This window comes from Balaenoptera borealis (genome assembly GCF_965194805.1).
Source record: "Balaenoptera borealis genome assembly, chromosome: 2".
Lineage (NCBI taxonomy): Eukaryota > Metazoa > Chordata > Mammalia > Artiodactyla > Balaenopteridae > Balaenoptera > Balaenoptera borealis.
The window spans coordinates 177,683,681-177,710,051 of record NC_138867.1 but is presented as its reverse complement, the minus strand read 5'-3'; the positions used below and the strand labels follow the sequence as shown (position 1 = coordinate 177,710,051).

At 56.5% G+C, this 26,371-nt stretch overlaps 4 protein-coding genes across 11 annotated transcripts in view; 3 read left to right on the top strand and 1 right to left on the bottom strand.

Annotated features, from left to right (window-relative positions):
- The window catches only part of CARM1 (coactivator associated arginine methyltransferase 1), a 40,326-nt gene extending 21,424 nt beyond the window's left edge, over positions 1-18,902 (top strand). Inside the window, exons 2-16 of one of the 5 annotated variants that reach the window (XM_082380221.1) lie at positions 2,643-2,768; positions 5,251-5,357; positions 6,306-6,410; positions 8,260-8,370; positions 9,454-9,631; positions 11,761-11,851; positions 12,033-12,114; positions 15,619-15,704; positions 15,899-15,988; positions 16,433-16,570; positions 16,661-16,750; positions 16,847-16,959; positions 17,112-17,189; positions 17,428-17,496; positions 17,659-18,902. In XM_082380221.1, the coding sequence (XP_082236347.1) occupies positions 2,643-2,768; positions 5,251-5,357; positions 6,306-6,410; positions 8,260-8,370; positions 9,454-9,631; positions 11,761-11,851; positions 12,033-12,114; positions 15,619-15,704; positions 15,899-15,988; positions 16,433-16,570; positions 16,661-16,750; positions 16,847-16,959; positions 17,112-17,189; positions 17,428-17,496; positions 17,659-17,801 (1,607 nt within the window). In that variant the 3' untranslated portion in view covers positions 17,802-18,902. Of the gene's footprint in view, positions 1-2,642; positions 2,769-5,250; positions 5,358-5,743; positions 5,864-6,305; positions 6,411-8,259; positions 8,371-9,453; positions 9,632-11,760; positions 11,852-12,032; positions 12,115-15,618; positions 15,705-15,898; positions 15,989-16,432; positions 16,571-16,660; positions 16,751-16,846; positions 16,960-17,111; positions 17,190-17,427; positions 17,497-17,658 lie in introns of those variants that run through there. The other 4 variants (XM_082380224.1, XM_082380222.1, XM_082380220.1 and 1 more) reach the window with 4 other exon arrangements.
- YIPF2 (Yip1 domain family member 2) lies at positions 18,297-23,967 on the bottom strand. Of its 4 annotated transcripts, none has more exons than XM_082380237.1 (10): positions 23,836-23,967; positions 23,620-23,680; positions 22,731-22,885; positions 22,561-22,641; positions 21,492-21,579; positions 20,121-20,237; positions 19,863-20,029; positions 19,602-19,784; positions 19,382-19,513; positions 18,297-19,302 (listed from the first exon to the last, which is right to left on the bottom strand). In XM_082380237.1, exons 2-9 carry the CDS (start codon positions 23,648-23,650, stop codon positions 19,400-19,402), a joined length of 936 nt encoding a protein of 311 aa, XP_082236363.1. In that variant the 5' UTR covers positions 23,651-23,680; positions 23,836-23,967; the 3' UTR covers positions 18,297-19,302; positions 19,382-19,399. The 4 variants fall into 4 exon arrangements, with proteins under 4 accessions (XP_082236363.1, XP_082236362.1, XP_082236364.1 ...); XM_082380236.1 differs by having other exon boundaries at positions 18,297-19,285; XM_082380238.1 differs by having other exon boundaries at positions 18,297-19,285; positions 19,602-19,751; positions 23,620-23,845.
- On the top strand, positions 23,943-25,054 carry TIMM29 (translocase of inner mitochondrial membrane 29). The gene is made up of 2 exons (XM_082380256.1): positions 23,943-24,166; positions 24,243-25,054. Exons 1-2 carry the CDS (start codon positions 24,073-24,075, stop codon positions 24,929-24,931), a joined length of 783 nt encoding a protein of 260 aa, XP_082236382.1. The 5' UTR covers positions 23,943-24,072; the 3' UTR covers positions 24,932-25,054.
- A 121-nt stretch (positions 25,055-25,175) lies between these two features.
- LOC309623367 (GTPase HRas-like) overlaps positions 25,176-26,371 on the top strand; it is a 37,059-nt gene continuing 35,863 nt past the window's right edge. Inside the window, exon 1 of the mRNA XM_082380257.1 lies at positions 25,176-26,048. Coding sequence (XP_082236383.1) covers positions 25,924-26,048 — 125 coding nt within the window. The 5' untranslated portion in view covers positions 25,176-25,923. The remainder of the gene's footprint in view (positions 26,049-26,371) is intronic.

Below are 26,371 nucleotides of genomic sequence, written 5' to 3'. Positions count from 1 at the left end.
TTTTTGGCTGTTTTGAATAGTAACACTTTGAATATTTGCATCAAGTATTCATTTGAATACCAGCTTTCAATTCTTTGGGGTATATACCTACAAGTGGGATCGCTGAGTCAAATGGTAATTCTGTGCGGCTGTACCATTTTAAGTTCCCACCAGCGGGGTCTGAGGGATTCAATTTCTCGCCAGCACTTGTTATTTCCCCCTTTTTTGTTTAAAATTACGGCCATCCTGCTGGGTGTGCAGTGGTATGTAATTGTGGGTTTGAGTTTCAGGTCCCTAATGACTAATGATGACGTGCACCTTTTCACATGCTGGTCATTTGTATACCTTTGGAGAAACATCTCTTCAAGTCCTTTGCCCGTTTTTGAATTGGGTTATATTTTTGTTGTTAAGAGTTCTTTATATATTCTGGACAATAGGTCCTTATCAGGTATATGATTTGTAAATATCTTCTTCCATTCTGTAGGTTGTCGTTTCGCTTTTTTGATACTGTCCTTTGATGCAAAAAGTTTATTTAAAAATTTTTTTTTTTTTTTGGCCGTGCCACATGGCTCGTGGGATCTTAGTTCCCCAACCAGGGAGCGAACCTGGGCCCCTGGCAGTGAAAATACCGAGTCCTAACCACTGGACCGCCAGGGAATTCCCCAAAAAGTTTATAATTTTGATGAAGTCCGGTTTATGTAGTTTTTCTTTTGATACTCTTGCTTTTGGTGTCATATCTAGGAGTCCATTGACAAATCCAAGGTCTCAGAGATTTACCCCTCTGTTTTCTCCTAGGAGTTTTATAGCTTTCACTCTTATGTTTAGGTCATTGATTAATTTGAGTCAGGTTTTATATATGGTGTGAGGGTAGGAGTCCAGCTTCATTCTCTTGTACAGGGAGACCCAGTTGTCCCAGCACCATTTGTTGAAGAGACTATTTTCTGCCCCTTGAATGTTCTCAGGACCCTTGTTAAAAATCAATGGACTATACGGGACTTCCCTGGCGGTCCAGTGGTTAAGAATCTGTGCTTCCAAGGCAGGGGGCATGGGTTCGATCCCTGGTCGGGGAACGAAGATCCCACGTGCTGTGAGGCATGGCCAAAAAATAAAAAACAAACAAACAAAAAAATCAATTGACTATAAACATAGGGTTTATTCTGGACTCTAATTCTGTTGATGTATGTGTCTCTCCATTTGCCAGTACTATTCTGTTTTGATTACCATACCTTCGTAGTGGGTTTTGAAATCGGGGAGTGTGAGTCTTCCAGCTTTGTTTTTTTTTTCAAGATTGTTTTGGCTGTTATGAGGGTGATTGGGAACACTTTGCACATTTGTACTCATGCTTCTCTCTATAAATATATTTTGTCTTTGTTGTTGATTTGGTGAACCACTTGAAAGCAAGTTGCAGACATCACAAGAATTCACTTTCCTTCCATATGTATCTTTCAATGATAAGAACATTCTTCTGCAGAATAATGCTCCTGTCACATCTAGATCATTTAAAGTTGTGGCTCCTGCAGTCCACACATTTCCCCACGTGTCCTTTGTAGCTGTTGAACGGTGTTCATTAGGCTGCAGTCCAGGACCACACCTGGCGTTTGACGGTCACGTCTCTTTAGTCTCCTTCACTCTGGAATACTTCCCAGCAATTTTTGCCTTTCCTGACTTTGACCGTTTTGAGGCAACCAGGGAAGTTGTCTTGCAGACGGCCCTGTGATCTGGCACTGTCTGTTGTCCCCTCGTGATGGGACCAGCGTGTCTGTCCCGCTGCCCCACATCCGGGCTACAGCATCGGGTCGGTTTGTCTCCTGGTGATGCCGTGTCTCACGGTTCGGCTGAGGTGGGGTGCCCCATGCTTGTTGAGTGAATGACTAGTAACAGTAGTAGTGGTGGGCGTGGGGATGCAGTGCTTCCTGTATGCATGTGTTGGGCCCGACCCCTGCCCCACCGTTAGTCCCGCTTGACAGATGAGAAAACTGAGGGCTCAGACCTGCCCTGGTGACACACTAAGTGGAGTAGACGGGGCATTAACACGGGCCGTCAGGCTCCTGTGGCCACACTCAAAATACGTGCAAGAAGGAAGGGGCTCAGCGGGAGGAAGCAGAGGCACCACTGGCATTTCTTTCTTGACCCCCGCCCACCCCTGCTCAGCTCTGAAGGCCGACGACGCCCCCATGTGACACGGAGGGGCTGGTGGCTGAAGGCCCGACTCCCTCAGCTGGGCCTGGGCTGCCCACTGGGTTCCCGTGACCCCCTGAGCCTGCCAGACTTGCCCTTCTCTCCCCTGTGTCTTCCCACCTCAGTGCCCAGGAGCGACAGGGGGTCTGGCACCAGCAGGTGCTCCGTGAGGGAACGTCCTGGCACAGGTGCCCCCCTGGGCCCCCCAGTGCCTGGCAACTCCCTGTCCCCCCACCTCAGCCCTGGTTGCCCGGTGGACAACTGTCCTCTCCTGCTGGACAGACTGCATCCTGTATCCCCGCTGGGGACACTGATCAGCCAGCGCCTCGTCCTCAGCGTAGGCTGGGCAGGCAGAGCACATGGCAGCGCTCGTGGGGCGGGTGTTGTGGCACCCTGGAAGAATCTGGGGTGCCGTGAGCGGGGGGTGGGGGGGGGGAGGTGGCCCCGGGACCTGGCGGCTCACGCCCGCCTCCCTCCTCTCGCAGATGAAGACGTCTGTGTGTTCAAGTGCTCGGTGTCCCGGGAGACGGAGTGCAGCCGTGTGGGCAAGCAGTCCTTCATCATCACCCTGGGCTGCAACAGCGTCCTCATCCAGTTCGCCACGCCCAGCGGTACGTCTCCCTTCCGTCCCAGCAGCACACGGAGCGCCCAGAGCCTGGGGGCTTACGCTCTCAGCCGTGGCGGGCGGGGGGCCTGGAGCCCGGGTAAATCATAGCCCGTTCATCTGACCCAGCGAATGCCCCGCCAACATCAGAAATATTCCCAAATGGAAATATGTCCACGGTAAGAGTACGTGCTCGCTGCCTGGACACTCTGCCCCAGACCTCGCCGGCTCCTTTGGGTCCTTCTGGGCTCTGCTTATATGTCCCCTCCTCTGAGAGGCCTGTCCTGACCTGCCCACACCCCAGGCCTCTTGGAGGAGCCGGTCAGATGGGGGTCAGGGGCCCAGCCCTCCCGCAGCAGTGGATGGGATGAGACAAGGTCCTGAGGTTGGCAGAGGCTTTGTTCCGAGCGCAGAGGAGACTCTGGAGGGTTCTAAGCAGACCCATCTGGGGGACACACGGGCAGAGCTTGCGGAGCCCCAGGCGAGTGCTGCTGGTGGCTCTGGGTGGGGGTCAGCAGTGGAGGTGGTGAGCCGCCCTGGGCTGGAGCCCCCTCGAAGGGTCCAGCAACCGGACTTGGTCCCTGCAGAGCCGAAGTCAGTGGGCCTGGTGGTCGGCGCAGGGGCTGGGGCAGGAGAGCCCAGGATGGAGAGTGGTCGGCGCAGGGGCTGGGGCAGGAGAGCCCAGGATGGAGAGTGGTCGGCGCAGGGGCTGGGGCAGGAGAGCCCAGGATGGAGAGTGGTCGGCGCAGGGGCTGGGGCAGGAGAGCCCAGGATGGAGAGTGGTCGGCGCAGGGGCTGGGGCAGGAGAGCCCAGGATGGAGAGGCCGCCTGCCCACGGCTGCCCCCAGCATCCCCAGAGCCCTCTTACTTGTCTCAGTGCCCCCGATGGAGAGAGGAGGCTCCCCCAGTCCAGACCCTCAGGACTGCCCGCCCTCAAGTGGCCTGGCTTCAGAGCTGAGAGACGCCGGGCTGGGAGAAAGCAGCCAGATGGCTGACCACCTCCCACCAGGAGCTCCACATTCCGTTTCCTTCTTTATACAAAATCAACCCCAATTCAATGTTTAAAAAGATAAGTTACAGAAACACCACCAGGGTTATCATTAAGAGTTGATGTTTTAGATCCGCCTCGTCTTTTTCTGCTTCATGGATAGTTATATTCTGATTTTTTTTCCTTTCAATCCTATCAGTTTCTTAAATTGTGGTCAAGTGTACATAGCAACAATTCTACCATGTTAATAACCCTTTCTGAGTGTACATTTCAGTGGTATTAAGTATATTCATATTGTGCAACCATCACCACCATCCAGCTCCAGAACTGTTTTATCTTCCCAAACTGTATATTTTTAAGAAATTGTCTTTTAGGTGTCTTTTTTTTTTTTTAATTTATTTTTGGCTGCATTGGGTCTTCATTGCTTCACGTGGGCTTTCTCTAGTTGTGGTGAGCGGGGGCTGCTCTTCATTGCAGTGTGCGGGCTTCTCATTGCGGTGGCTTCTCTTGTTGCAGAGCACGGGCTCTAGGTGCATGGGCTCAGTAGTTGTGGCGCGAGGGCTCAGTAGTTGTGGTGCGCAGGCTCAGTAGTTGTGGCGCACGGGCTTAGTTGCTCCACGGCACGTGGGATCTTCCCGGATCAGGGATCGAACCTGTGTCCCCTGCGTTGGCAGGCGGATTCTTAACTACTGCGCCACCAGGGAAGTCCTGTCTTTTAGTTAATTGTGTTAAAATACACCTAACGTAAAATTTACCATCAACCATTTTCAAGTGTCCAGGTTCCAGAGGTATTAAAACACATTCACGTTGTTGTGCAGCCATCTCCACCATGCATCTCCATCATCCATTTTCATCTTCCTAAACTGAAACCCTGTTCCCATTAAACACTAACTCCCCCTCCCCCTCCCTGTCCCCTCCAGCCCCTGGCCCCCACCATCCTATCTGTCTTCATGATTTTGTTTTGCTTCTTTTTCTTGATGCAACTTAGTGGTCTGTGTTCATAAACATAGTTCATTTGCCACGTAACATCTGGTCCTGCAGACCCCTGGTGACTGGTTCTGTCATGTGCTTCTCAGTGTCCACTGGGGTCCATCCAGTCCCCTCTGACCGGACACTGGGGTGGCGTCCCTGTGTCCACTTGCCACCCACAGACACTGCCGTGAGCTGTGGGTGGACCCACGGGTATTTGCTGGGGCGAGTCCCAGAGACTTGACGGCCGGGTCATCCTTTGAAGGCTTTGGCCAAGCTGCCCTTTGGCGAAGCAGCGCCAGCCGCGTGGAGCACACTTGCCCCTGACACCTGCCTTCTCCCGTGCCAGTCACCAAGAGGCAGGCTTGGCTGCCCTTCTTCTTTTCCTTACTCTTCAACATTTGTGTGTATGTGTATGTGTGTGTGGGGGTTTCAGATCACTCATGCTCAAGGTAGAAAAGTCGGGGTGCACGCCTAGACAGAGCCCGCCACCCCTGAGCCGGCCACACATGACCTGGCTTCCCCCTTCCAGATTTCTGTTCCTTCTATAACATCCTGAAAACCTGCCGGGGCCACACCCTGGAGCGGTCGGTGTTCAGTGAGCGCACGGAGGAGTCCTCTGCTGTGCAGTATTTCCAGGTGGGTACATACTGCCTGGGCCAGGCTGCTGCCCCCGGTGGCCCCCAGAGGCCGCGCGGCACAGGGCAGGCCCACCCGGGTTCATGTCCTGGCTCTGCCCCTTACTCGCTGAGTAACCTTGGGCAGGTTTCCTCCGCTCGCTGGGCCTCAGTTTCCTCATCTGTGAAACAGAGATGCCAGTGCCTGCCTATGAGGGTTGCTGGAAGGATTTGAGTGCAGGTGAAGCTCAGGTCCACAGGCATTTTGAGTAATGATAGCATAGTTACAGTGTCCTGAACACGTAGGGCATGCCAGCCACTGGCCCCAGCGCTTTGACACGTACGGAAGCACTTGAACCCTCCCAACAACTCTAGGAGGTAAGTACTATTGTTGTCCCCATTTTACAGATGAGAAAACTGAGGCTCAGAGAGGTTAAGTGACTTGCTCCAAGTCACACAGCTATTATGCAACAGAGCCAAGATGGGAAGCCAGGTCTGCCTGATGCCAAAGCCTGTGCCCCTGCCCAGGTGCCACGCTGCCTCCCGATCGCCTGTTGTCTTACAAAGAGACCCCACAGCACCTCACCTGCCTGGCGCTCTGAGTTCTAGGGTTCTGTTTGATCCACTCCTCCACTTCTTTGGGGCCCCTAAGATGGGGCAGGTGGCCCTTGATCCCAGAATCCTGCGTGTGGCATATCCTCAGTTCTCCTGGGTTGCTTCCAGGACCAGGTATCAACCAACTGTGTCCTTTGGCCACGGTGACGGTGGTGGTGTCCTCCCTGGGGGCTGCCTCTAGCTTCCAGCTCCCTCTACTGGAGCAGGTAGCCGGGGAGTCCAGGCCAGCAGAGGGGGTGCGGCCTCCCCAGGGAGATCTCTGCCCGAAGTGGACCCTTCTCTGCCACAGGGTCGGCCAGGGCCTCGGCCATCTGTCTGCTGCGTGCCCTGTGCCATTGGCATGTCTCTGTTCCAGTTTTATGGCTACCTGTCCCAGCAGCAGAACATGATGCAGGACTACGTGCGGACAGGCACTTACCAGCGCGCGATCCTGCAGAACCACACGGACTTCAAGGACAAGGTGAGCGGGGCCGGCTGCATCCACCCTGCTGCCTTCCGCCCTCTCCCTCAGGCTCCGTGCCCGCCTCACTGGCTCAGTAGCCTCTTTTTTTTTTTTTTTTCCCCCCTTTGTTCATTGATTTTATCTTTAATTTTTTCAGATTGCAAAAGCAAAATCTACTTTTTGTAGAAGCCCAGTGTGTATCAGATGGGCATGAAAGGCCTCTGTCATTTCCCTCCAGAATGACCACTGCCAACAGTAAAGCTCTCTTCTTCCAAGATTTTCCCCATGCATATACCAGCATATATAGTTTAGGGTTATAATCTTTTAAAAATACAGATATACAAAATAGGACTGTATTCTACATTCGCTTCCTGCAAAATACTTTTCCCCCACTTAATGTTGTGTCTTGGCATGTCCTGTTAAGTTACGTGGATGTAGTGTAATCTAGTCACTTCCCTAGTTCCTTTTAAAATCTTTTTGCTGTTACCAAGTAGTGAGCAGTTGACCCTTGAACAGCATGGGTTTGAACTGCACTGGTCTACTTACATGCAGACTGGTTTCGATAGATATGAGCAACTGTGCTACACGATCCACAGTTGGCTGAATCTACGGCTGCAGACCCGTAGATATGGCGGGCCAACTGTATGGTTATACTCGGATTTTCTACCGGGTGGTGGGGTTGGCGGCGTCCCTGACTCCCGCGTTGTTCGAGGATCAACTATATACTTGTGATTAAAAAGAGACCAGAGTATATATATTCGGAGGTGAAATTTTATTCTGTTCTCTTCCCATGGCCTAGAGTTTGTTTTTCCTTTTTAACCACATGAAAGCTTGTGGTTTTCTCGACATATCTAGGGGACTGTCCACATGATCCACGTGGATCTATTTCATCTGGCGCCTTGGTGATGCCCTCCCCCAGCATTGCTGAGAATCCCCTCAGGTGACTGAGCCTCCCGGTCCCAGGGCCTGAGCCCCACAGGCTGGGAAGGAGTCATCCTCGACACAGCGGCCATCCCTATGCCCTGACGGCTGGCGTGGGCAGCGTTGGGGCAGTGCTTGGGGCCCGGGAAGCCCGTGTCCCTTCAGCAAAGCCTCTTCCAGCTCTCCCAGGATGCAGATCCATTTCCTAGTTCATCTAGAGCTCTGAGAGGCACCTGAGGCCCTCCCACCCGACAGCACCAGCGCCCCTGCTGGGCGCTCGCCCTGTGCCCCACCGCCGTGCCCAGAGCAGGTCTCCTTTAGCACCCGTGCACCAGAAACGTTTATCCTGATTCCGCTTGTGCGCGGAAGCAGTCAGACGAATCCAGAGTGTGGGACAGTCTACCACACACTAGCCGGGACTCCTCCCAGAGCCTGTGCTCTGGGGCCCAGCAGCCCTGGAGAGGGCACCCGAGTGGGAGCTTTCCCCGGGGCTCTTCCCAGGTTGCGGGGTTGCCCTGTGGGGCCTGGGGTGGGAGGCCGCCCTCCTCCTGCTGGCCGCGTGGCCCTGACCAGTCAGCCCTGCGTCTCAGTGGTTCTGCTGTGGGGCTCAGAGGTGTCCTTACCTAGTGAGCACTCATTCCCATGTGCTGCATAGACCGCGCACACCATTCCTTCTTGAATCGGGTCTGAGAGTGTGTACTGGTCTTAACATCCTAGCTGTCCTCAGAAGTCCCACTCTACCACCTTTGGATCCAAACTGCAGCCTCCTATGGCTCTCAGAAAGCACCCTCGTGGGCAGCTGGCCGTGTAGAGGGGAAGCAGGCCACAGGGCAGAGAGCGTGCTCCGTGGGTGGGTCTGCGGGGAGGGAGCGTCTCGTGACACACACATCTTTACGATCACGTCACTTTACCACTAATTTGTCCTCACTGCCCCCTCCTCCCTCAGATTGTTCTTGACGTCGGCTGCGGCTCTGGGATCCTGTCGTTTTTCGCCGCCCAGGCTGGAGCGAGGAAGATCTACGCGGTGGAAGCCAGCACCATGGCCCAGCACGCCGAGGTCAGTGGCCCTCGGGGGCCCAACCTGTCTCCGTGCCCCAGCTCTGTGCCTGCTCCAGCCTGGGGAAGCCAGCCCTGCTGGGAGCCCCCAGGAGACCTGACCCCTGGGTCCAGGGGAGCCTGGGAATGTCATTCTCTACTTTGGTCTCTTGTTCCCGAAACTGAGTGGTTTCAGGGGGAGGGGCTTGCTGGGCCTGAGGTAGTCTCCCTTCCATGACGGGTGGTGGCCCAATGGGTTCAGGGGTGATTTGGGGTCTTCAGGGGCTTGATGGCCTGGTGCTTCAGGGTCTGGACTGTGCAGTCACACAGACCAGGGTGGGATCTCGGCGCGGGGCAAGCCGCCCACCTCTCTGAGCCCCACTTGAGAGGTGGATGACGACAGGATTTCATTTTGTCAGTTGATGCTTTTTTGGCACTGAAGCCCTCATCACAAAGTTTAAAACCTAAAAGCTACAAAGGTAAACAGTGAGGATGCTTCCCTCCCCCACCTCTGGCTCCCAACCACCTAGATCCCTCCCCACTGGAGGGAGAAAGACGGATGTGGAAGCTCCCCAGAGCCACTCCATGAGCCCCCATGGGCTCCTCCACCCGCCAGCTCCCACACGAATGTACACGCCACCGTGTTGCACCTGGCTCTGCTCTCTCTACGATACATCTGGGATATGTCTGCGTCATCATGTCAAGAGCTTCCTCACTCTTTCTAGTGGTTGCAGAGCATCCCTTTGCCTGGACGGACCACTGTGTGTTGAGACACAGGCTGTAACTGACACTGAGGCTGCTTCTCAGTCTGGAGCACAAACGCTGCACCGAATCCCCTGTACACGTGTCCCCTCTCCATGTGAGGTTACGTCTGTAGGGCAGATTCCTAGCACTGGAATCGCTGGGTCGGAAGGTGTGTCCAGGTTTAGCTTTGGCGGCTGTGGCAAGGCCTACTTGTCCTCGTCCCCAAGGTGACATCAGGAGGCTGCGGAGCTGCAGGAGGGGCGACCCGACAGGGAGGCAGAGGGGAATCTGGTAGCTGAGTGTGGACGGAGGCCCTCCCCCGCAAGGACCCCCGTGACCCCTGTGGCTCGCCCGCCCTCAGGTCTTGGTGAAAAGTAACAACCTCACGGACCGCATCGTGGTCATCCCCGGGAAGGTGGAGGAGGTCTCGCTCCCCGAGCAGGTGGACATCATCATCTCGGAGCCCATGGGCTACATGCTCTTCAATGAGCGCATGCTCGAGAGCTACCTCCACGCCAAGAAGTACCTGAGGCCTGGGGGTGAGTGTCCCTGCCGCGCGGGCCACTGCCTGGGTGGGCGTTCCCTGGGCCTGAGGCCAGGGGTGCGCCCCCGGGGGCCCCTTCAGAGAGCCCCTGGGTGCCGCTTAGTCAGCACGGGTGTGGTTCAGCTCCCCACTGGCCTGAGCTGGCGGCCTGGGGTACAGAGGGCATCTGGGCCTTCACCCCCGCTCCCTACCCGGACCTGACCTCAGCTGGCTGGGCCCCAAACGAGGCCACGTGTCCACTTGCCCGGCCTGCTCGGTTAGGGTACGGAGGGGCTCCCCTCAGGCCTGCGGAGAGCCACTGGGCTGCCTCTGGCATCTCATGGCCCATGGGGGACAGTGTCTGGCTGGGCTGTGGTCGGAGCAGGACATGTTCTGTGGCCGGCACCTTCCCCGAGGAACTGCCCTGTCGTCTTCATTCCTAGCGCTGTAGACCTTGCCCTCAGCCTGACGGGCTCCTGCGCTCATCACCATGGGGTGGGGTGTGTGTGTGTGTGAGTGGGATGGGGGTTCTTGTGCACTGGGGGGCAGCTGATGTCTGTGGTCTCCTGTCTGTGTCACTACCTGCCTGTCTGTGCTCTGGGGTCATTGGGTCACTGTTGACACCTGCCCATCTGTGTCACTGGTGGTCTGGTCTGTGCGGGGCCCTGAACATCTGCCGACGTGTCCGTTTCTCTGCTCAGTTCTGGGCACGTTCTCAGTATTTCTGTACAGGAAAGGGGCTGTGTGTGTGTGTGTGTGTGTGTGTGTGTGGTACAAGACGACCCCCGCCAGGGCAGAGCACGGGAGGCCCGTGCACTTGCGGGCCCCGTGGAGGGCAGGGGAGGAGTTGGTCTGTGGGGAAGGGCCTGCCTCAGGCTCCACTCTGGGAGGTGGGAGGTAGGAGGTGGCTGCCCTTCCCCACAGCTCTGTCCTGCGACCCAGGTGTGTGGGAAGCCAGGCTGCCCCAAGGCTTGTCCTAGACCTGCTCTCATGCTCTGCCCTGTTGATGGGCCAAGCTAGCTGGGCAGTGGGGTCGGGGGGGCGGTGGGAGTCGGGGGGGGTGGTGAGCAGCAGCCCCAGCAGGGTGTGGGCTCCTCCTTATGGGACGGAAGGACAGACAGGAGTCAGGCTCCGGTGGGCAGCTGCACACTCACCCCACTGGTCAAGCAGCCTGTCCAGGATCGGGCCTGGGGCTAACCTCTTCCCCTTCAGCCTGCATGAGTGCGGCTTCATTCCATCTCAGGAAGCTCTTTCGGGGGATTAAGGGAACCCTCCCCGCAGCTGCACAGTTTTAGGTGCCTTCAGGGCAGGGGGCACTTTTCCATGTTGCTCCGGGGGGCTGATGGGCTCCTCCTGGGCAGGGGGCCTGGCTTATGGCCTCTGGGCCAGTGAGCCCCTCCCTTCCCCACACCAGTGGCTGCAGCTGAAGGAAGGCTTGAGAAGGCAGATTCCCAGCACCTCAGGGACTCTCCCCTGCAATAAGAGGAGGGAGGGAGGTCCACATCTGGAGGCCAGGTGACTGGGGGCCCTAGACTCTCGAAGTAGGTGGGGCCTCCTGAGCCCTGGCTCTCCTTGCCACTGGCTCTGACTCATCTGTCTGTTCCTTGAGTCCCCCTCCCATTTCAGGCCATGCAAGTGGTCCACCCTGCCTGCCAGAGCCTGGGCGGTCCTGTGGTGGGGATTCAGCTGGGGCCCGTGATGCCATAGCCTGGGGCTCACCCGTGCTCTGTCCACAGCACTTTCCTTTGCTTTCCCTGCTGCACGCCTATCCGAGAGACACTGTCTGGCTGATGGAGCAGGGCCCTTGGAGGCCTGGCCACACCCCAGGCACTGCTTACTTACCCCTGAGGCTCTGGCAGGTGCTTTCCTGTCTCCCAGCCCTTGTAATGGGACTTGAGGCCAGGCCCTCCTTCCTCCCTGGCTAGCTGTACAGGTTTAGTGAGGAGGTGCATGTCAAGTGTTCAGTGGCCGCTGGCAGAGTAGGTGCTCAGTATCTCTTCATTGCATGAGTGCATGAATGAGTGAATGATGAGTGAGAGGCTGGGAAGGCCCAGAGCTGGGGTCCTGGGGCCCTTTGGAGGCTCTGCCAGGTCCTGCTGGATGTCCCACCCTGACGCCAGCACCGCTCCCTGCCCCCACTCCCAGGAAACATGTTCCCCACCATTGGTGATGTCCACCTCGCACCCTTCACGGATGAACAGCTCTACATGGAGCAGTTCACCAAGGCCAACTTCTGGTGAGTGTGCCCCTGGGTGTCCTGCCTTCTCAGGGATGGCCCCACCTTTCTCTTATTCCTTATCCTCAGTAGGACCTAAAAGACTTGGGCTGGATGAGGGCCAGCTGGGAGAGAAGGCAGGCTGCCCCAACTGTGTCCTGCTGCTGGTGACCTTGCCATGGGGGGTGGGGGCTTTCTGCAGGTACCAGCCATCCTTCCATGGAGTGGACCTGTCAGCTCTCCGAGGTGCTGCGGTGGACGAGTATTTCCGGCAGCCTGTGGTGGTGAGTGGGGGCACCCAGGGCACTCACTACCACAGTAGCACGGGGCATGGCCCTCCTCTGGGGTGACAGGAGAGGGGCATTGGCTTTCCTGTAAGGCCTTATGCAAGCTGTGCAGCACTAGGCAGGCCACCGTTGCTCTCTGAGCTTCTGCCCCTGCACGGAGCTCTCACACAGGGATGTTGGGAATTAAGTAGCAATGCATGTAGAGTGCTTAGTGCATAGTAAGCATGCAGTAACGTGTTTACTGTCATTAGATGAATTGATCCTTGGTGAACTGCTTTTATTTGATTAATTTTAATTATTGAGATTTTTGAACTGATGCATAGACCCATGGTTCAAAAATCAAAGAAGTATAAAAGTGGAAAGCCTCCCTACTTCCATCTCCAGCCACACAGTTCTTTTTCCTATAGGCAAACAGTCTTTGTTGTGTATTCTTCTAGAAGTCTTATCTCTAAATGTGCCTATACAAATATACATATATTTAACCTTTTTTCCTTTCAAAGTATAGCATAATCAATATATTGTTCTGTCTTAGTTTGTCTGTGTTCAGAGGATATACACTGTATGATTTTGGTCCTTTGAAATTTGTTGAGAGCTGCTTTATGCCCAGTATGTGGTCTCTCTTGGTTTATGTTCCCTCTGTACTTGAGAAAAATGTATACCAGTCACTTGTTGTGTACATTGTTATATTAATATCAATTTGGTCACATTTGTTAATCATGTTGGTCAAGTCTTCTCTATCTGTACTGTTTTTTTTGGTCTGCTTTTCCTATCTATTACTGATTGTAGATTTATTTTTCCATTTAGTTCTGATAGTTTTTGCCTTATTTTTTTTGACATTACTGTTATTAGGTGCATACAGGTTTAGGATTATTTTTATATCTTCCTGTTGGATTGATCCTTTTGTCACTATAACAAGTGTCTTTTTTTCTCTCTAGTAGTACTTCTTGCCTTACAGTCTTTTTTTTTTTTTTTTTTTTTAGTTTATTTATTTATTTATGGCTGCTTTGGGTCTTCATTGCTGTGCTCGGGCTTTATCTAGTTGCAGCGGGCGGGGGCTACTCTTCGTTGCGGTGCGCGGGCTTCTCATCGTGGTGGCTTCTCTTGTTGCAGAGCACGGGCTCTAGGTGCGCAGGGTTTCAGTAGTTGTGCCTCACGGGCTCAGTAGTTGTGGTGCACGGGCTTAGTTGCTCCGCGGCATGTGGGATCTTCCCGGATCAGGGCTTGAACCCACATCCCCTGTGTTGGCAGGAGGACTGTTAACCACTGCACCACCAGGGAAGCCCAGCATCTCTAAACACTACCTCTGCCCCATTCTCTTTCTTCTTTTGGAACTCTGATTATGTATACATTAGACCTTTTCACCATTTCTCGGATGATTCTTATACTCTTTTCTATATTTATACTTTTCTATCCCAATTGCATAATTTTCATGTTTTCTTCTTATCCATCTCCTAGTTCCAATCCTCTCATCACTATGTCTAATCTGAATTTTTTTGTTTTTGGAAAAAAAAATTTTTTTGTGATGAGAACTTTTAGGATTTACTATCCTAACAACTTGCATGTATAACGTACAGCAGAGTTAATTATATTTATCATGGTGTACATTCCATCCCTAGTACTTACTTATAACTAGAAGTTTGTAGTTCCTTTTGACTGCCCATCCAACTCCTCCTCCCCCCTTGGTTTTCTAAAATTTCAGTTCTAGAGTTTCATTTTGCTTATTTTTTATTATTTCAGTTCTCTGTGAAATTTGTTCACCTTTTTTCCTTAAACATGTTAATTCTAAGTCTCTGATCACTTTTAGTATCTGGATAAGTGGTAACTGTATTTCTGTTTTTTCTTCTCTTGGTTTTTGGTACTTTGGTTCTGTCTCTTGGTATGCCTGGTCATTGAATGCTAGAATGAAAAATTACAGAGGCTCTGGATGATGTTTTTCTTTCCAAGGATTCGTTTTTGTTCAGGCAAGAAGCCATAATGACAGATTACCTTGGTCCTATGAGGCATTTAAGACATTTGGAGGTTGCTTTTCAGACTCTGCTTAACTGGTATATCGCCCGGCTTCCCTGTAAGGCAGCAGTTCTCAAACATTTTCGTCTCAGGACCCTTTTACATTCTCAAAAATGTAGGATCCCAAAGAAATTTTGTGTGCATTGTATTGAATGATGTACTGTCAATATCTATTGACAGTAAAAACTAAACCCAAGAAATTTAAAAATACACATTAGTTAATTTAAGGATAACAATAATAACCTATTACATGTTAACATAAATAGCATTTTTAAAAAGAAAACTATTTTGCAAAACTTTCCAGCAAGAATTAGCGACATTTTAAATTTGCAAATCTCTTTAATGGCTGGCTTAGCAGAAGACAGCTGGATTCTGCTTGTGCATTCAATCTGTTGTGGTATCACAGGTGAGTGAATAAATTAAAAGGGCAGAAAACAGTGTTATATCGTGAAAATAGTTTTGACCTTGAGGGTGCTCTGGAAGGGACCACATTTTGAGAACTGCTGCTTTAGGGCATAGTCTTCATGGTCTTGGTGAGCCTGGTGGTTCACAGGGCCCCTTGTTCCAGCCTCCCAGCATCAACATGGTGCTGAACCTTTCATTAGCTTTTTAATCTCATAGAAGCAGCTTTCTGCTTGATTTCCCTACCCCCATCCCACATGTAGCTCAGGAATTGGCAAATGCCACGAAGTGAAATCACGTGCAGAATGTCCACCTCAAATTTCCACATTTCCGTTTTCTTTAGCATTTTGGCCCCTTGAGTGCTAGCTGCCTTGGTAATCCCGAGTCCCCATTTTGCTTTCCCCACCCAGGGAGGCTGCTGAAAGGCCCCATCCCAAGGGGAAAGGCACAGGCCGAAAAGCATCTCTCTCTCTCTCTCTCTCTCTCGGATCTTGGCCCCAAAGCTGTGGCTGCTGTGGTCGCTCTCCAGTGATTTCAGACAACTGGGGTTTTTTTTCCTTTGTTTTTTATTCAGTTCATATAGTTCTTGGCAGGAGTGTTAGTCTGATAAGAAATCTCCGTCATGGCTGGGAGTGGACGTCAGTGCACAGTTCTCTAACTTGTTTTTTGTGTGTGTGTGTGTGAACTTGTTTAACAGTTTATCTTGGAGATCTTTCCCCATCATAAACAGCCTCTTCATTCTTTTTCATGTACATAATCTTTTATTGTTGGGCCATCACTCGTTTCATTAGATGGTTTCCAGCGTGTCGCTACTATAGGCAATCTGTAACTCCATGTGTAAGTTTGTACATGTGCACATAGATCTGTAGGTTAAAATCCCAGAAGTGGAACTGCCAAGTCTTTAATGCAGATGAATGGTTGTCATTTTGCGAGCTGTCACCTAATTGCCCTCCATTGTGTTGTACCAATTCCTCCTCCCCCAGCATGTCTGAGAAGGGCAAACTGGTTTTAGCTGAATGGCCTAGAGGCCGCAGCCAGACTCAGGACTTCACCCCATGCCTGAAGTCAGGTCACATCTCTGATCTCTCCCAGGACACATTTGACATCCGGATCCTGATGGCCAAGTCTGTCAAGTACACGGTGAACTTCTTAGAAGCCAAAGAAGGAGATTTGCACAGGTACCGGCACCCATGCCCTGTCCTCCTGGGCCTGGCTCCTGCCAGAGGTCAAGGCCGCAGCCGGCTCCCTCAGGCAGAATTCTCCTCCCAGGGCAGGCGGGCAGGGCCCTCGAGACTCAACACCCGGATACCCCTCTTCTCTCCTGGCAGCCCCTGTTCAGCTTCCCCAGCAATCACCGCCCTTTGCCTTTCAGGATAGAAATCCCATTCAAATTCCACATGCTGCATTCCGGGCTGGTTCATGGTCTGGCTTTCTGGTTTGACGTCGCTTTCATTGGCTCCATGTGAGTGTAACAGGGCAGAGCAGGTGGCCCCTGCCCCTGGCCCCAGGGACTTGCCTGCAGTTGGGAAGCCCAGGCCTGGCTGGCTCAGATGATGAACTGGGGCCGCGAGGGCAGGACCCGACTCCTCTGGGTTCCACTGTTTCTTCCAAAGGCAGTGGGCGCTGGCCTTCACGCAGTAGGCTGCTGTGGCAGGGTGGGTGTCTACCCTGTTCTGAGTGACTGTTCTTCACGGGACCTGACTGTGTCTCTTGGCATGTATGTCAGGGTGAGTGGGTGCCCCATGGCTGTGGGGCTATGTGTTAACTTCCTGGACAGCCAGGCTGTCTCGGCTCCAGGGCCCCAGGGGACCCCTGGGTGGCGGGGCACAGATGCCTGGGGGGAGCTCAGGGTGCACAAGGTGGGGGCCGCAGCCCAGGCAAACGCGTGCCTCTTCCTGCTTGGCAGAATGACCGTGTGGCTGTCCACGGCCCCGACGGAGCCCCTGACCCACTGGTACCAGGTCCGGTGCCTGTTCCAGTCACCACTGTTTGCCAAGGCCGGGGACACGCTCTCAGGGACATGTCTGCTTATTGCCAACAAAAGGTGCGAGCTGCTGGCCGGGGCTGGGGGAGGCAGGGGTCCAGTCCATCCACGCAGCCGGCTCATGGCTGGCCCCTCCTGCCTTCTCTACAGACAGAGCTACGACATCAGTATTGTGGCCCAGGTAGACCAGACAGGCTCCAAATCCAGTAACCTCCTGGATCTGAAAAACCCCTTCTTCAGGTAGGATGGGCCCTTGGCCTGCATGCGGTGGGAGGGGGCGTGCCCCTCCTCACCTGCAGCCCCTCAGCCCTGTCGACCGGTCCGTCTCTGCCGCAGATACACAGGCACGACGCCCTCCCCGCCGCCTGGCTCCCACTACACGTCCCCCTCGGAGAACATGTGGAACACCGGCAGCACCTACAACCTCAGCAGCGGGATGGCCGTGGCTGGTGAGCAGGCCCGCGTGTGGGTGGGGCAGGTGCCAGCGTCACTTCCTGGACACACCTGCGGTGCTTCCTGAGTAAACGCTGGCAGTTCTGGCCCCTCGATTCCCTGCCCAGGACACTGTCCCCCGCCCCTGACATCTCCCTCCCCGGCACAGGGATGCCGACCGCCTACGACCTGAGCAGTGTTATCGCCGGCGGCTCCAGCGTGGGCCATAACAACCTGATTCCTTTAGGTGAGCGCGGGGGGGGGGGGGGCGCTGGGGGCGAGCTCAGGCCTTCGGCCTCACCCCCTTTTCTTCTTCCTGGGGGCTGAGGTCCCCCGCGCCGTTCCTCTCTGTCTCGCTCTGCCAGCACCGCGCCCACCCTCCCCACATCCGAGTGTGAGCACCCACTACGCCGGGCACGTGGGCCGGGCGGGCTGGGGGCGGTGACGCCATCTCCTTTCCTTCCTTCCTTCCTCTTGCTGCGCAGCCAACACGGGGATTGTCAATCACACCCACTCCCGGATGGGCTCCATAATGAGCACGGGGATTGTCCAAGGTAACGGTGGGCGGGGGGAGCAGGGTCCCGCGGGTGTGAGGGTGCCCACCGCCGGGCGCCCGCCTGCCCTCTCGCCTGCGCTCTCTCTCTCTGACTCTGCCGTGGGTCTGGGCGGGCGAGGGGGCAGAGCTGGCCCCTCAGTGCCCACACCCCGCCCCACAGGGTCCTCCGGCGCCCAGGGCAGCAGCGGCGGCAGCTCCAGTGCCCACTACGCGGTCAACAGCCAGTTCACCATGGGCGGCCCCGCCATCTCGATGGCCTCGCCCATGTCCATCCCAACCAACACCATGCACTACGGGAGCTAGGCCCCTCTGGCGTGGAACGGACTGACAGCACCAGGAAACCAAATGAAGACCCTGCCCACCCCCCCCTCCACCCGGGTGGCTCTCACCCTTGTACCGGAGAAGCCCAAACACCCGCTCACAGCCCTCTTTGCTACGGGAACTTGAACACTTTTTTACACGATGTTGCCGCCGCCCCCAGCCCGCTGCCCGCCCACATCTTGGCCCTGAGCGCGTGTCGCTGCCCTATTTTACACACGATCGTGTCGTGGGAGCCCTGTTACCCGCTCCTGCCCTCTCCACCCTGACCTCGGTTTGAAATCTTCTGTAACAGGTGTGTCCGGGCCTGACAGCTGCAGGCCTGGCAGGGAGGGAGGGGAGCAGCTGCCGCCCACCCCCCAACCCCATCCCCTGGCCCCTCAGGCCTGCCCCCTGCCTACCTCCAGTGGGAAGGCAGTCCTGGCCAGGCGGGGCCTCCCCTTCAACTACCAGGCCTTGGTCACAATGGGCGTGACATGCTGCTTTTTTTAAGTTTATTTTTTTACGAAAAGAACCAGTGTCAATCCACAGACCCTCCGAGACATCAGGCCGGCCGGGCCGAGCCAGCAGCCCCTCTCCCCAACTCAGAGGCTCGGTGGCGAGGGGCAGCCCTGCCGAGTCTTCGGGATGGGGCGGGGCCAGGCCTCTGGAGCCCCTCGGCCCCCTCCCACCAAAGGGTTCACCTCACACTTGAATGTACAACCCACCCGGCTGTCGGGAAGGCCCTCCGTCCTCGGCCCCTGCCACTTGCTGCTGTCCTGTCCCTGAGCCCCTGCAGGTCCCACACCCACACCAAGAGCTAGAACAGGTGGCCCTGTGGGCCCTGGGCCTGGAGGGAAGGGTCACTGTCAGCCGCTTGAGCAGACACAGAAACCTCAAGGGTCTGTCGTGGAAGGCATCCTTTTTCCTTGTAGCTAACGTTAGGCCTGTGTATCCCCTTCAGTATTTGTAGATGCTCCAGTCCCTACTACTATGATGGCATTTTGGTCCCTCCCCAGCCTGGGAAGGGGCCTTGCAGGGACCTCTCCAAAAAAAGAAAAAAAGAAAAGAAAAAAAAAAAAAAAAACCAATAAAGAAGGAAATGTACGTTTCAGCACAGGCAATTTTCTTCTACTTCTGCTCCCAGTTTCTAACACCCCAAACTCGGATGTGGTGGAGCTCAGGCTAGGCCCAAGGCCCACTAACTGGGTCCCCCAGGAAGAGCAGGCACAGCCGAGGCTGGGGTGGCCCCCTGCGCTGCCCGCCCATCCTGGCCGGTGGCCTGTGGGGCGATGGCTGCCCTGGAAGCTCCCTGCTCTGCCCCTCTCCCGCCTTTATATAAATTCTCTGAATCACCTTTGCATAGAAAATAAAAGTGTTTGCTTTGTAAGAAAAGTCTGGAAAGTAGCAAAATCATCTCGAGGTCTCAGGGGAGCCTTCAGTCACCGTCTGGGGGGCAGGGCAGGCAGAGGCACCCCCTTATGTTGGGCCTGAAAGAGAGAAACTCCTAGGAGTGGCCCCATGACTTCTAACCTTGGGATGGGGGCCGGAGACCCCCTCAGCCACAGCCGGAAACAGTTCCTCACCTGCGGGCTCCAGCCTTCCTAGGCTGCTGCGGACCTTGGCGGGGGCGGTGACAGTAGTATGGTTGGGGGCTGAGATGTGGCCTGGTGGGGAGGAGCCGCGGGCTCCGGAGGCAGCGGCTGGAAGAAGTAAAACTGAACCGAGAGAGCCCTGGGTCAGCGTCAGAGGCAGCAAGCCAACGCCCGACCCCAGGCCCAGCCTGTGACCCCCGCAGCCGGGTACCTTACAGCCCGTGGCCAGGAGGGCGTGCAGCAGCACCACCACGGACAGCAGCAGCACAGCCGCCAGCCGGCTGTCCTCACGGACGACGGGCCACAGGGTGAACACCAGGCCCGCGGCTGACAGGGCCAGGGCCAGGGCCCCGGAGAGCCACTGCAGCCAGGGGACAGGGATGAGCCACAGGACCTGGGCACGACACAGGCAGCTGGCTACCAGGTTGTCCCCGTGGCGCCCGGGGCCCACCCGTCCCTGAGCCCCACTCACCACAGTGGGGATGAAGACAAAGAGGGAGTAGCCATAGACGCACACCGTCTCCAGGAAGGTGTAAGGCCCCATGCGCTCCCGGACACCCTTGCGCCACTGCAGGAAGCCCCACAGCGCCAGCGGCACGAGCCACGCGTAGCAGTAGATGGCGGTGCCGGCCACGGTCACTGCGGGCAAGGCAGGTAATCGCCCCCGGGCCACGGCACCGCCCCCCCCCCGCCCCCCCGCCAGGTACCAGGCCTTGCCCACTTCGCTTACCTTTGTGGAACTGGGGTCTGTAGTGGATGGAGGGATCCCTCCTCTGGGCCAGCACCAGGGTCAGGTTGCCGGTGACAGCCAAGACGAAGGCCAGTGTGGCACAGATCCAGAAGGGGCCTGCGGGCGGGGCACGGTCAGGGTCCCAGGGTGGGAGCTCCCAGGACAGGTGACTTGTCCCATCTTGTCCCAGCCTCTTCCCAGGCTCCGGGCTGCCTCCACCCCTCCACCCCATCGACCCCACTCATCGACCCGGCGTCACACCAGCGACAAACTGGCGGCTGAATCCAGTGCTGGCGCCCAGCACTCATCGTTCTTGGCCTCTTGATGGCCTTTGACATAGCTGACGCCCTCCTTCTGGAAACACTCTCCATGTGGTTCCCAGGACTTTACGTTTTTGCTTTTGTCTCATCTCACTGGCAACTCCTCAACCTTTTTGACTCTCTGAGCTCTTTAACAGCGGGGAGCCGGCCCGGGGCCCAGTCTTCAAACCTCTTCTCTGCGTTCATTCACCCCTTGTGTGATCTCGTTCAACCTCAGGGCCTTATGCCACCTCTGTGCCGACAACCCCCAAATGTCTCAAGTCTGGGCCTCTGCCCTGAACCTGCGGCTCCTATTCAACGTTCCCACTCCACCCCACCACACTGCCCGCCTTTCCGCATCAGTAAATAGCAACTCCCGCTTTCTGGTAGTCCAGCCAAAAACTCCGGAGCCTCCTTATCGCCTCTCCTTCCACCCCACATCTGACGTGTTGGCTTCATCTTTGACGTATGCCAGAATCCAACGCCCGGCTCTCTCCACCCCAGGCCAGGCCCATCATCCCGTGCTGGACCTCAGCAGTCACCTCCTCCCTGGTCTCCCAGCTTCTGCCCTCCCCCCGACCCCGCTCCCGCCCCGGGCCCAGAGCACCTAAGGACACTTAACTAAGATCCCGTCTCACCACAGCATAGGAGTCCTGTGTGACCTGTCCCGTCACCTCTGTGGCCTCCTGGCAGCTCACTCCAGTCCAATGACAGTGCTGCCCTGCAGTTCAGGCCTGTTTCCACCACATCCCACTTCTGTAATGTTCTTCCCCGGGGTCTCCCCACACCCCGCCCTGACACCAACCAGGCTCATTCTCTCACCCTCCTCAGAGGGGTCTTCCCTGACCAACCCGTGCGAAATCGCAGTTCCCATCCTCTAAACCCTGTGCTTCTCTTCCTAGCCACAACGCCCTCTGCAGCCTCATTTGGCTCTATCTCCCTGAACAGAGTGTAAGTTTCACGCTCTCCATGAGTGATTCTGCTTTGTTCTCAGCTGTATACTGGGGCCTGGCACTCAGTCCACGTTTGTTCAATGAATAATCGAATGAACTGAATGCACAACCTTACTCACCATACAGGTCTGGCCGATTCCGCAGATGGTGCCGTACAAAGTTGTGGCCAGGCCGGGGCAGCAGCGAGCCTTTGATCCGGTCCAGGACCTAGGGGACAAGGCCGGGGCCTAGGATGGAAGCCCGCCTGGGGCTCTTCACCACCCAGGAGGGGAGGGGTCAAGCTCCTTAGGGGCTCCTTCCCTGCTGACCTCCCACCTCCTCTCTCTACACTCTGCCAGAAGGGGCTCCTGTCTTCCTATGGCCTGGAGCCCGCCCCTTCCCCGGGCAGCCCCCACTCAATACCCCAGTGTCCCACCACTCTGAAGGACGCTTCAGGGCCTGCCATCTTCTTCTTTGCTTCCTCCTCCTCCAGCTTGGCTGCCCCGGACTCCCCTTTTTGCTCTCTCCCCCCACCCCATTAACCGTCGGCAACAAGTCCTAGTCCTGGGCGCTCTCCTTCCCCCATCTCTCCCAACGTGTTCCCTACTCCGCAGCCCTGGTTTATTACCATCTCCCACCTTGGCCTGGGGCCTCCGATCCATGTTCCATGCTACTCAAGCCTCTCCTGCTCTAAACCCTTCCATGACTCCCCAGCACCCTTAGGATAAAACCCAGACTCCTTAACATAGCTCGTGAGGCCCTTGGTGATCTGGCTTCTCTCCGCCAGTCCCCCACCTCACTCTCCAGCCTGAGTGACAGGTAGCCTCCGCAGTAGTGTGTGCCTTCTCTCACCTTTGGTCCTCCGCATATGCTGTTCCCTGTGCCTGGAACATACTTATGCTTCCCTCCACTCTGCCTGGCTAGGTCTACCTTCTCCTCTAAGCCTCAGCAAATTCCTCACCTCCTCCAGTGGGCCCTTCCCTAACCCACCATATCACCTGTGTCCCCCGTGTTCCCAAGAGTCCCGGTCACGCCACATCCCTGCAGTGCACATAGTCACACCTACCAGCCTGGGTAGGAGCTCTTGTTCTCCCAGGTGCATATTGCCAGCACTTGCCCAGGGCCTGGCGCACAAGAAGTGCTCGGTGACTAGTGGCTGAACCCCAAGCGTGACTCCAAATCCCATCCCACCAGCTTTCCCGGCCTGACCTGTGCGGTGTCCACGTCAAAGAAGCTCTGATAGTAGCCAAAGGTCCAGAAACCAGGCTGCTGCTTCTCCTCCTGTAGGAGCTGCAGAATGCAGGCTTTCAGCGCTGGGGGGGGTGGCAGGGGTGGGTGGTAGGGACAAGAGGCAGGGCACGGGGACTTATGGGACTCACCGCGGTCTTGTCACTCTCCTCCACCTCGTCCTCAGCTCCGTAGCTGCCACCTGAGTCCATGGCCACAGCCACGTGCCGCTGGGGGACCAGCTGATCACCTCTGGTGGTGGCCTCATTTGGGGTCTGGGCCAGCAGATTAGTAGCTTCCTCGAACTCTGTCAAGAAGGCATATGGGACACAGGCGTATTTGGGAGTCAAGACAATTTGGTTTCGGGGCTTCCCCGGTGGCGCAGTGGTTAAGAATCCGCCTGCCAATGCAGGGGACACGGGTTCGATCCCTGGTACGGGGAGATCCCACATGCCGCGGAGCCACTAAGCCTGTGCGCCACAACTACTGAGCCCACGAGCCACAACTACTGAAGCCCACGCGCCTAGAACCCGTGCTCTGCAACAAGAGAAGCCACCACAATGAGAAGCCTGCGCACCGCAGCGAAGAGTAGCCCCCACTCGCCGCAACTAGAGAAAGCCTGCGCGCAGCAACGAAGACCCAACGCAACCAAAATAAATAAATAAATAAATGTATCAAAAACAAACGAAACAATTTGGTTTTGCCCACTGCTCATCTGGGGGCCAACGCTAACCGTGACCACCTGGGTGTTCACCCCCAACTCAGGGCACGTCTTCCTCAACTCTGGTGAGTGGGAAGGAGGTGTGTCCCCTCCCTTCTAACATAGGCCCGCAACTGAGGGCTGATTCTGGACTGAGGTAGAGGCTCGGGTTTGAGGCCTGAGTTTAGGGCGGGAGCGGGATTCGAGTTAGGGATGGGTTTCATGCCTGGGTCGGGGTTCACAGCTGACTGGGGTTCGGGTTAGATATGAGTTGGAACCTGGATGGGAGGTTCCGGCCAGCGGAGGGAGCAGGAGTCGGGCCCGGTCGCGGATGCACTCACCGTGGAAGGCCAGCTCGTCTGCCGCTGCCATGGTCGCTCAGGGCCGTCACCGCATCCCGCTCTGAGGACAGAGGCCAATCAGGCCCGCCCCCGACCTCTCTCGGGGCCCCTCCTGGAGGCTAGCCTCAGCCCCGAGCCCGGTCTGGCGGCTAACAGCACCCACCGGGGCGTGAACTCGCCGCTCCCGCCCCACAGGTGCGCCCACGGCCCCCTCACCTGCGGCTACCTCAACCAGCGGGACCGGGCTCTCTGCGCCTGCGCAACCCGCCTGCCAGCCACAGACGACCGTACTCCGATCTGACAGCAACATCCGGCGTCGGTCCGTATTCTACCCTCTTCCGATGGGAAGCCACCTCCGGCAGTGTTGACGCTTGCGCGGAAGAGACTCCCCGGGCCTTCTGCTTCGCCTACCTTGCGTTTCTCTTCGGAGTACGGACGCAAAGCCGGAAGACAATGGCGGCGGCCGTTCTGAAGAGATTTTGGCCCCGAAGCCGCGGAGAGACTGGTGACGCTGCGGCCGCAAAGCCCGGCGTGTGGGCACGGTTGGGTGAGTAGCGGCGGGAGGCGGCGGGGTGGGCGGCCGCAGCGGCCGGACCGCCCTCATCGCGCCTCTCTCCTCTCAGGCGCCTGGGCCCGCGCGCTTCTCCGGGACTACGCTGAGGCCTGCGGGGACGCGGCGGCGGCGGCGAGGGCCCGACCCGTGCGGGCGGCCGTGTACGTGGGGCTGCTGGGTGGCGCGGCGGCTTGCTGCGCCCTCGCGCCGAGCGAGGCGGCCTTTGAGGAGGCGCTGCTCGACGCGTCGGGGACCCTCCTGCTGCTGGCGCCCGCCACGCGCAACCGCGACTCGGAGGCGTTCGTGCAACGGCTGCTCTGGCTGCGGGGTCGCGGCTGCCTGCGTCACGTGAGCCTGGGCCTCTGCTCGCTGGTGTACGAGGCGCCCTTCGACGCCCAGGCCAGCCTCTACCAGGCTCGCTGCCGCTACCTGCAGCCCCGCTGGGTCGACTTCCCGGACCGGATCCTGGATGTGGGCTTCGTGGGCCGCTGGTGGGTGCTGGGGGCTCGGATGCGCGATTGCGACATCAACGACGACGAGTTTTTGCACCTGCCGGCACGTCTGCGCGTCGTCGGGCCCCACCAGCTGCACTCGGAGGCCAACGAGCGGCTCTTCGACGAGAAGTTCAAGCCCGTGGTGCTCACCGACGATCAGGTGGACCAGGCGCTGTGGGAGGAGCAGGTCTTGCAGAAGGAGAAGAAGGACCAGCTCGCCCTGAGCCAGGCCGACCCGCTGGTGCCGTCGGAAGTCGCGAGATGAAACCCAGACCAGCCTGGGTCCCGATCGGGCTCTGAGCCCTGACAGACTGTTGGCCCGGGATTGTGCAGTTGGTGTGAGTGAGCCTCAAACGCCGAGTGACGGAAATAAATTATTTGCACTGTTCTCTTCCTGCGTTTTCACAAAATCGGGGGCCTCCCTCTCACCTGTTGATTGTGAGCTGACGCTAATTCAGAGCCTCCTTGGTCTAGGAGTTGGGGAGAGCAGAGCGGCATGCCATGTTATGTTTAGCACTGCCAGAGTTAGTAAGGAGCATTAGACTGAAATAAGCCTTTTTTCACTGGGCTTCACAGCCTGAGGTATCACAGTTGTTAGGTAGCTCCCAAGCTCTACTAAGAACTTTGAGACTGACCTGGGATAGGTGAAGCGCCCTCTCCACACCTCAGATTCCTTCTCTGTAAACAGGAGCACAGTCTGCTCGGGGTGTTAGCAAAATCAGAGACCAGCAGAAAGCACTTGGTACCTAGCAGGCCCTCGCGGTGTGCAGTGGGGCTGAGTGGGGAGGATTGCAGCTCTGACTCCACACCCTTCCTGCCCGACCCTGGGAAGGGAGCACAGCTCCCCAGCCTCACCTGCAGCCCTGCAGGGCCGCCCCGGGAAGTGCTCAGTAAACGGAGGACCACAGAGCCGGGAGCCTGGGTTCGCTTCTCTCTCAGAACAAAAGGATGTTTGGCTATAACAGGACCATTTTCCAGTTCTCTGTTTTTCTTTTCATTCTTAAGTAGCTTGAATCACTTCAGTTTTCCAGACCAGTCCAGGAGTTGGCCTCTAGATGTCCTCAGGGGCTGCAGGAGCCGGGCTGGGTGAGGTGCCTACTGTCCTCGCCAGGCACGCGGGGCCACAGGTGAGACACGGGCAGAGGTGCTCCGCTCTGCCTCACCCAGGCCAGCTCCTCTGGCTGTGTGTCCCTGGCCCTGTTTTCCGGGACCCCACAAGTGTGCTGGGTGCCCCCGAGAGGAGGCCCGCCCGTGAGCATGGGGCAAGGCAGGTCTCCCACCCGCCAGAGCCCCATGGACCCCTGCGAAGAGCTCGGGCACCGCATGGCCATCACACACACCAGGCGAACCTGGAGTTTAGAAAATCACTGCCCACTGACCCTGTAAGGGACCCCTTTCTTTAAGCATCACAAAATGGGGACACCCCAGCTAGGAGCGTTGGCCCCAGGCCCTTTTCCTTTTTTACTTGTCCCTTTGTTCCCACACCTCCTTTGAGTCTTTTCCTGTGATCAGCTTCTGCTTCCTGGAGCTCTGGCCCCCGCCTGCCCACCTCCTCACCTGCCTTATGTTTTCCAAACTTCTTCTGGCATTGGGGCCTCGTGGGTTTCCCTTTATTTTCCCTTTACGTAGATCTTTTCCTTGGAGCAGAGCCTCATCCTGCCAGGGCAGGGGTTCCTTCTGTCTGCCTGTCACCCTGTGCCTGGAG

What these genes read in the sequence shown, in the direction of transcription:
- YIPF2 (XM_082380237.1), bottom strand. Translation starts at nt 23,650, where the DNA reads ATGGCAGCGGCAGACGAGCTGGCCTTCCACG. An exon ending in CAGACCCCAGTTCCACAAAG is followed by an intron (nt 20,030 to 20,120) that starts GTAAGCGAAGTG and finishes CCTTGCCCGCAG; the next exon opens with TGACCGTGGCCGGCACCGCC. An exon ending in TCCTGGCCACGGGCTGTAAG is followed by an intron (nt 19,514 to 19,601) that starts GTACCCGGCTGC and finishes CTCTCGGTTCAG; the next exon opens with TTTTACTTCTTCCAGCCGCT.
- TIMM29 (XM_082380256.1), top strand. Translation starts at nt 24,073, where the DNA reads ATGGCGGCGGCCGTTCTGAAGAGATTTTGGCCCCGAAGCCGCGGAGAG. An exon ending in CGGCGTGTGGGCACGGTTGG is followed by an intron (nt 24,167 to 24,242) that starts GTGAGTAGCGGC and finishes CTCTCCTCTCAG; the next exon opens with GCGCCTGGGCCCGCGCGCTT.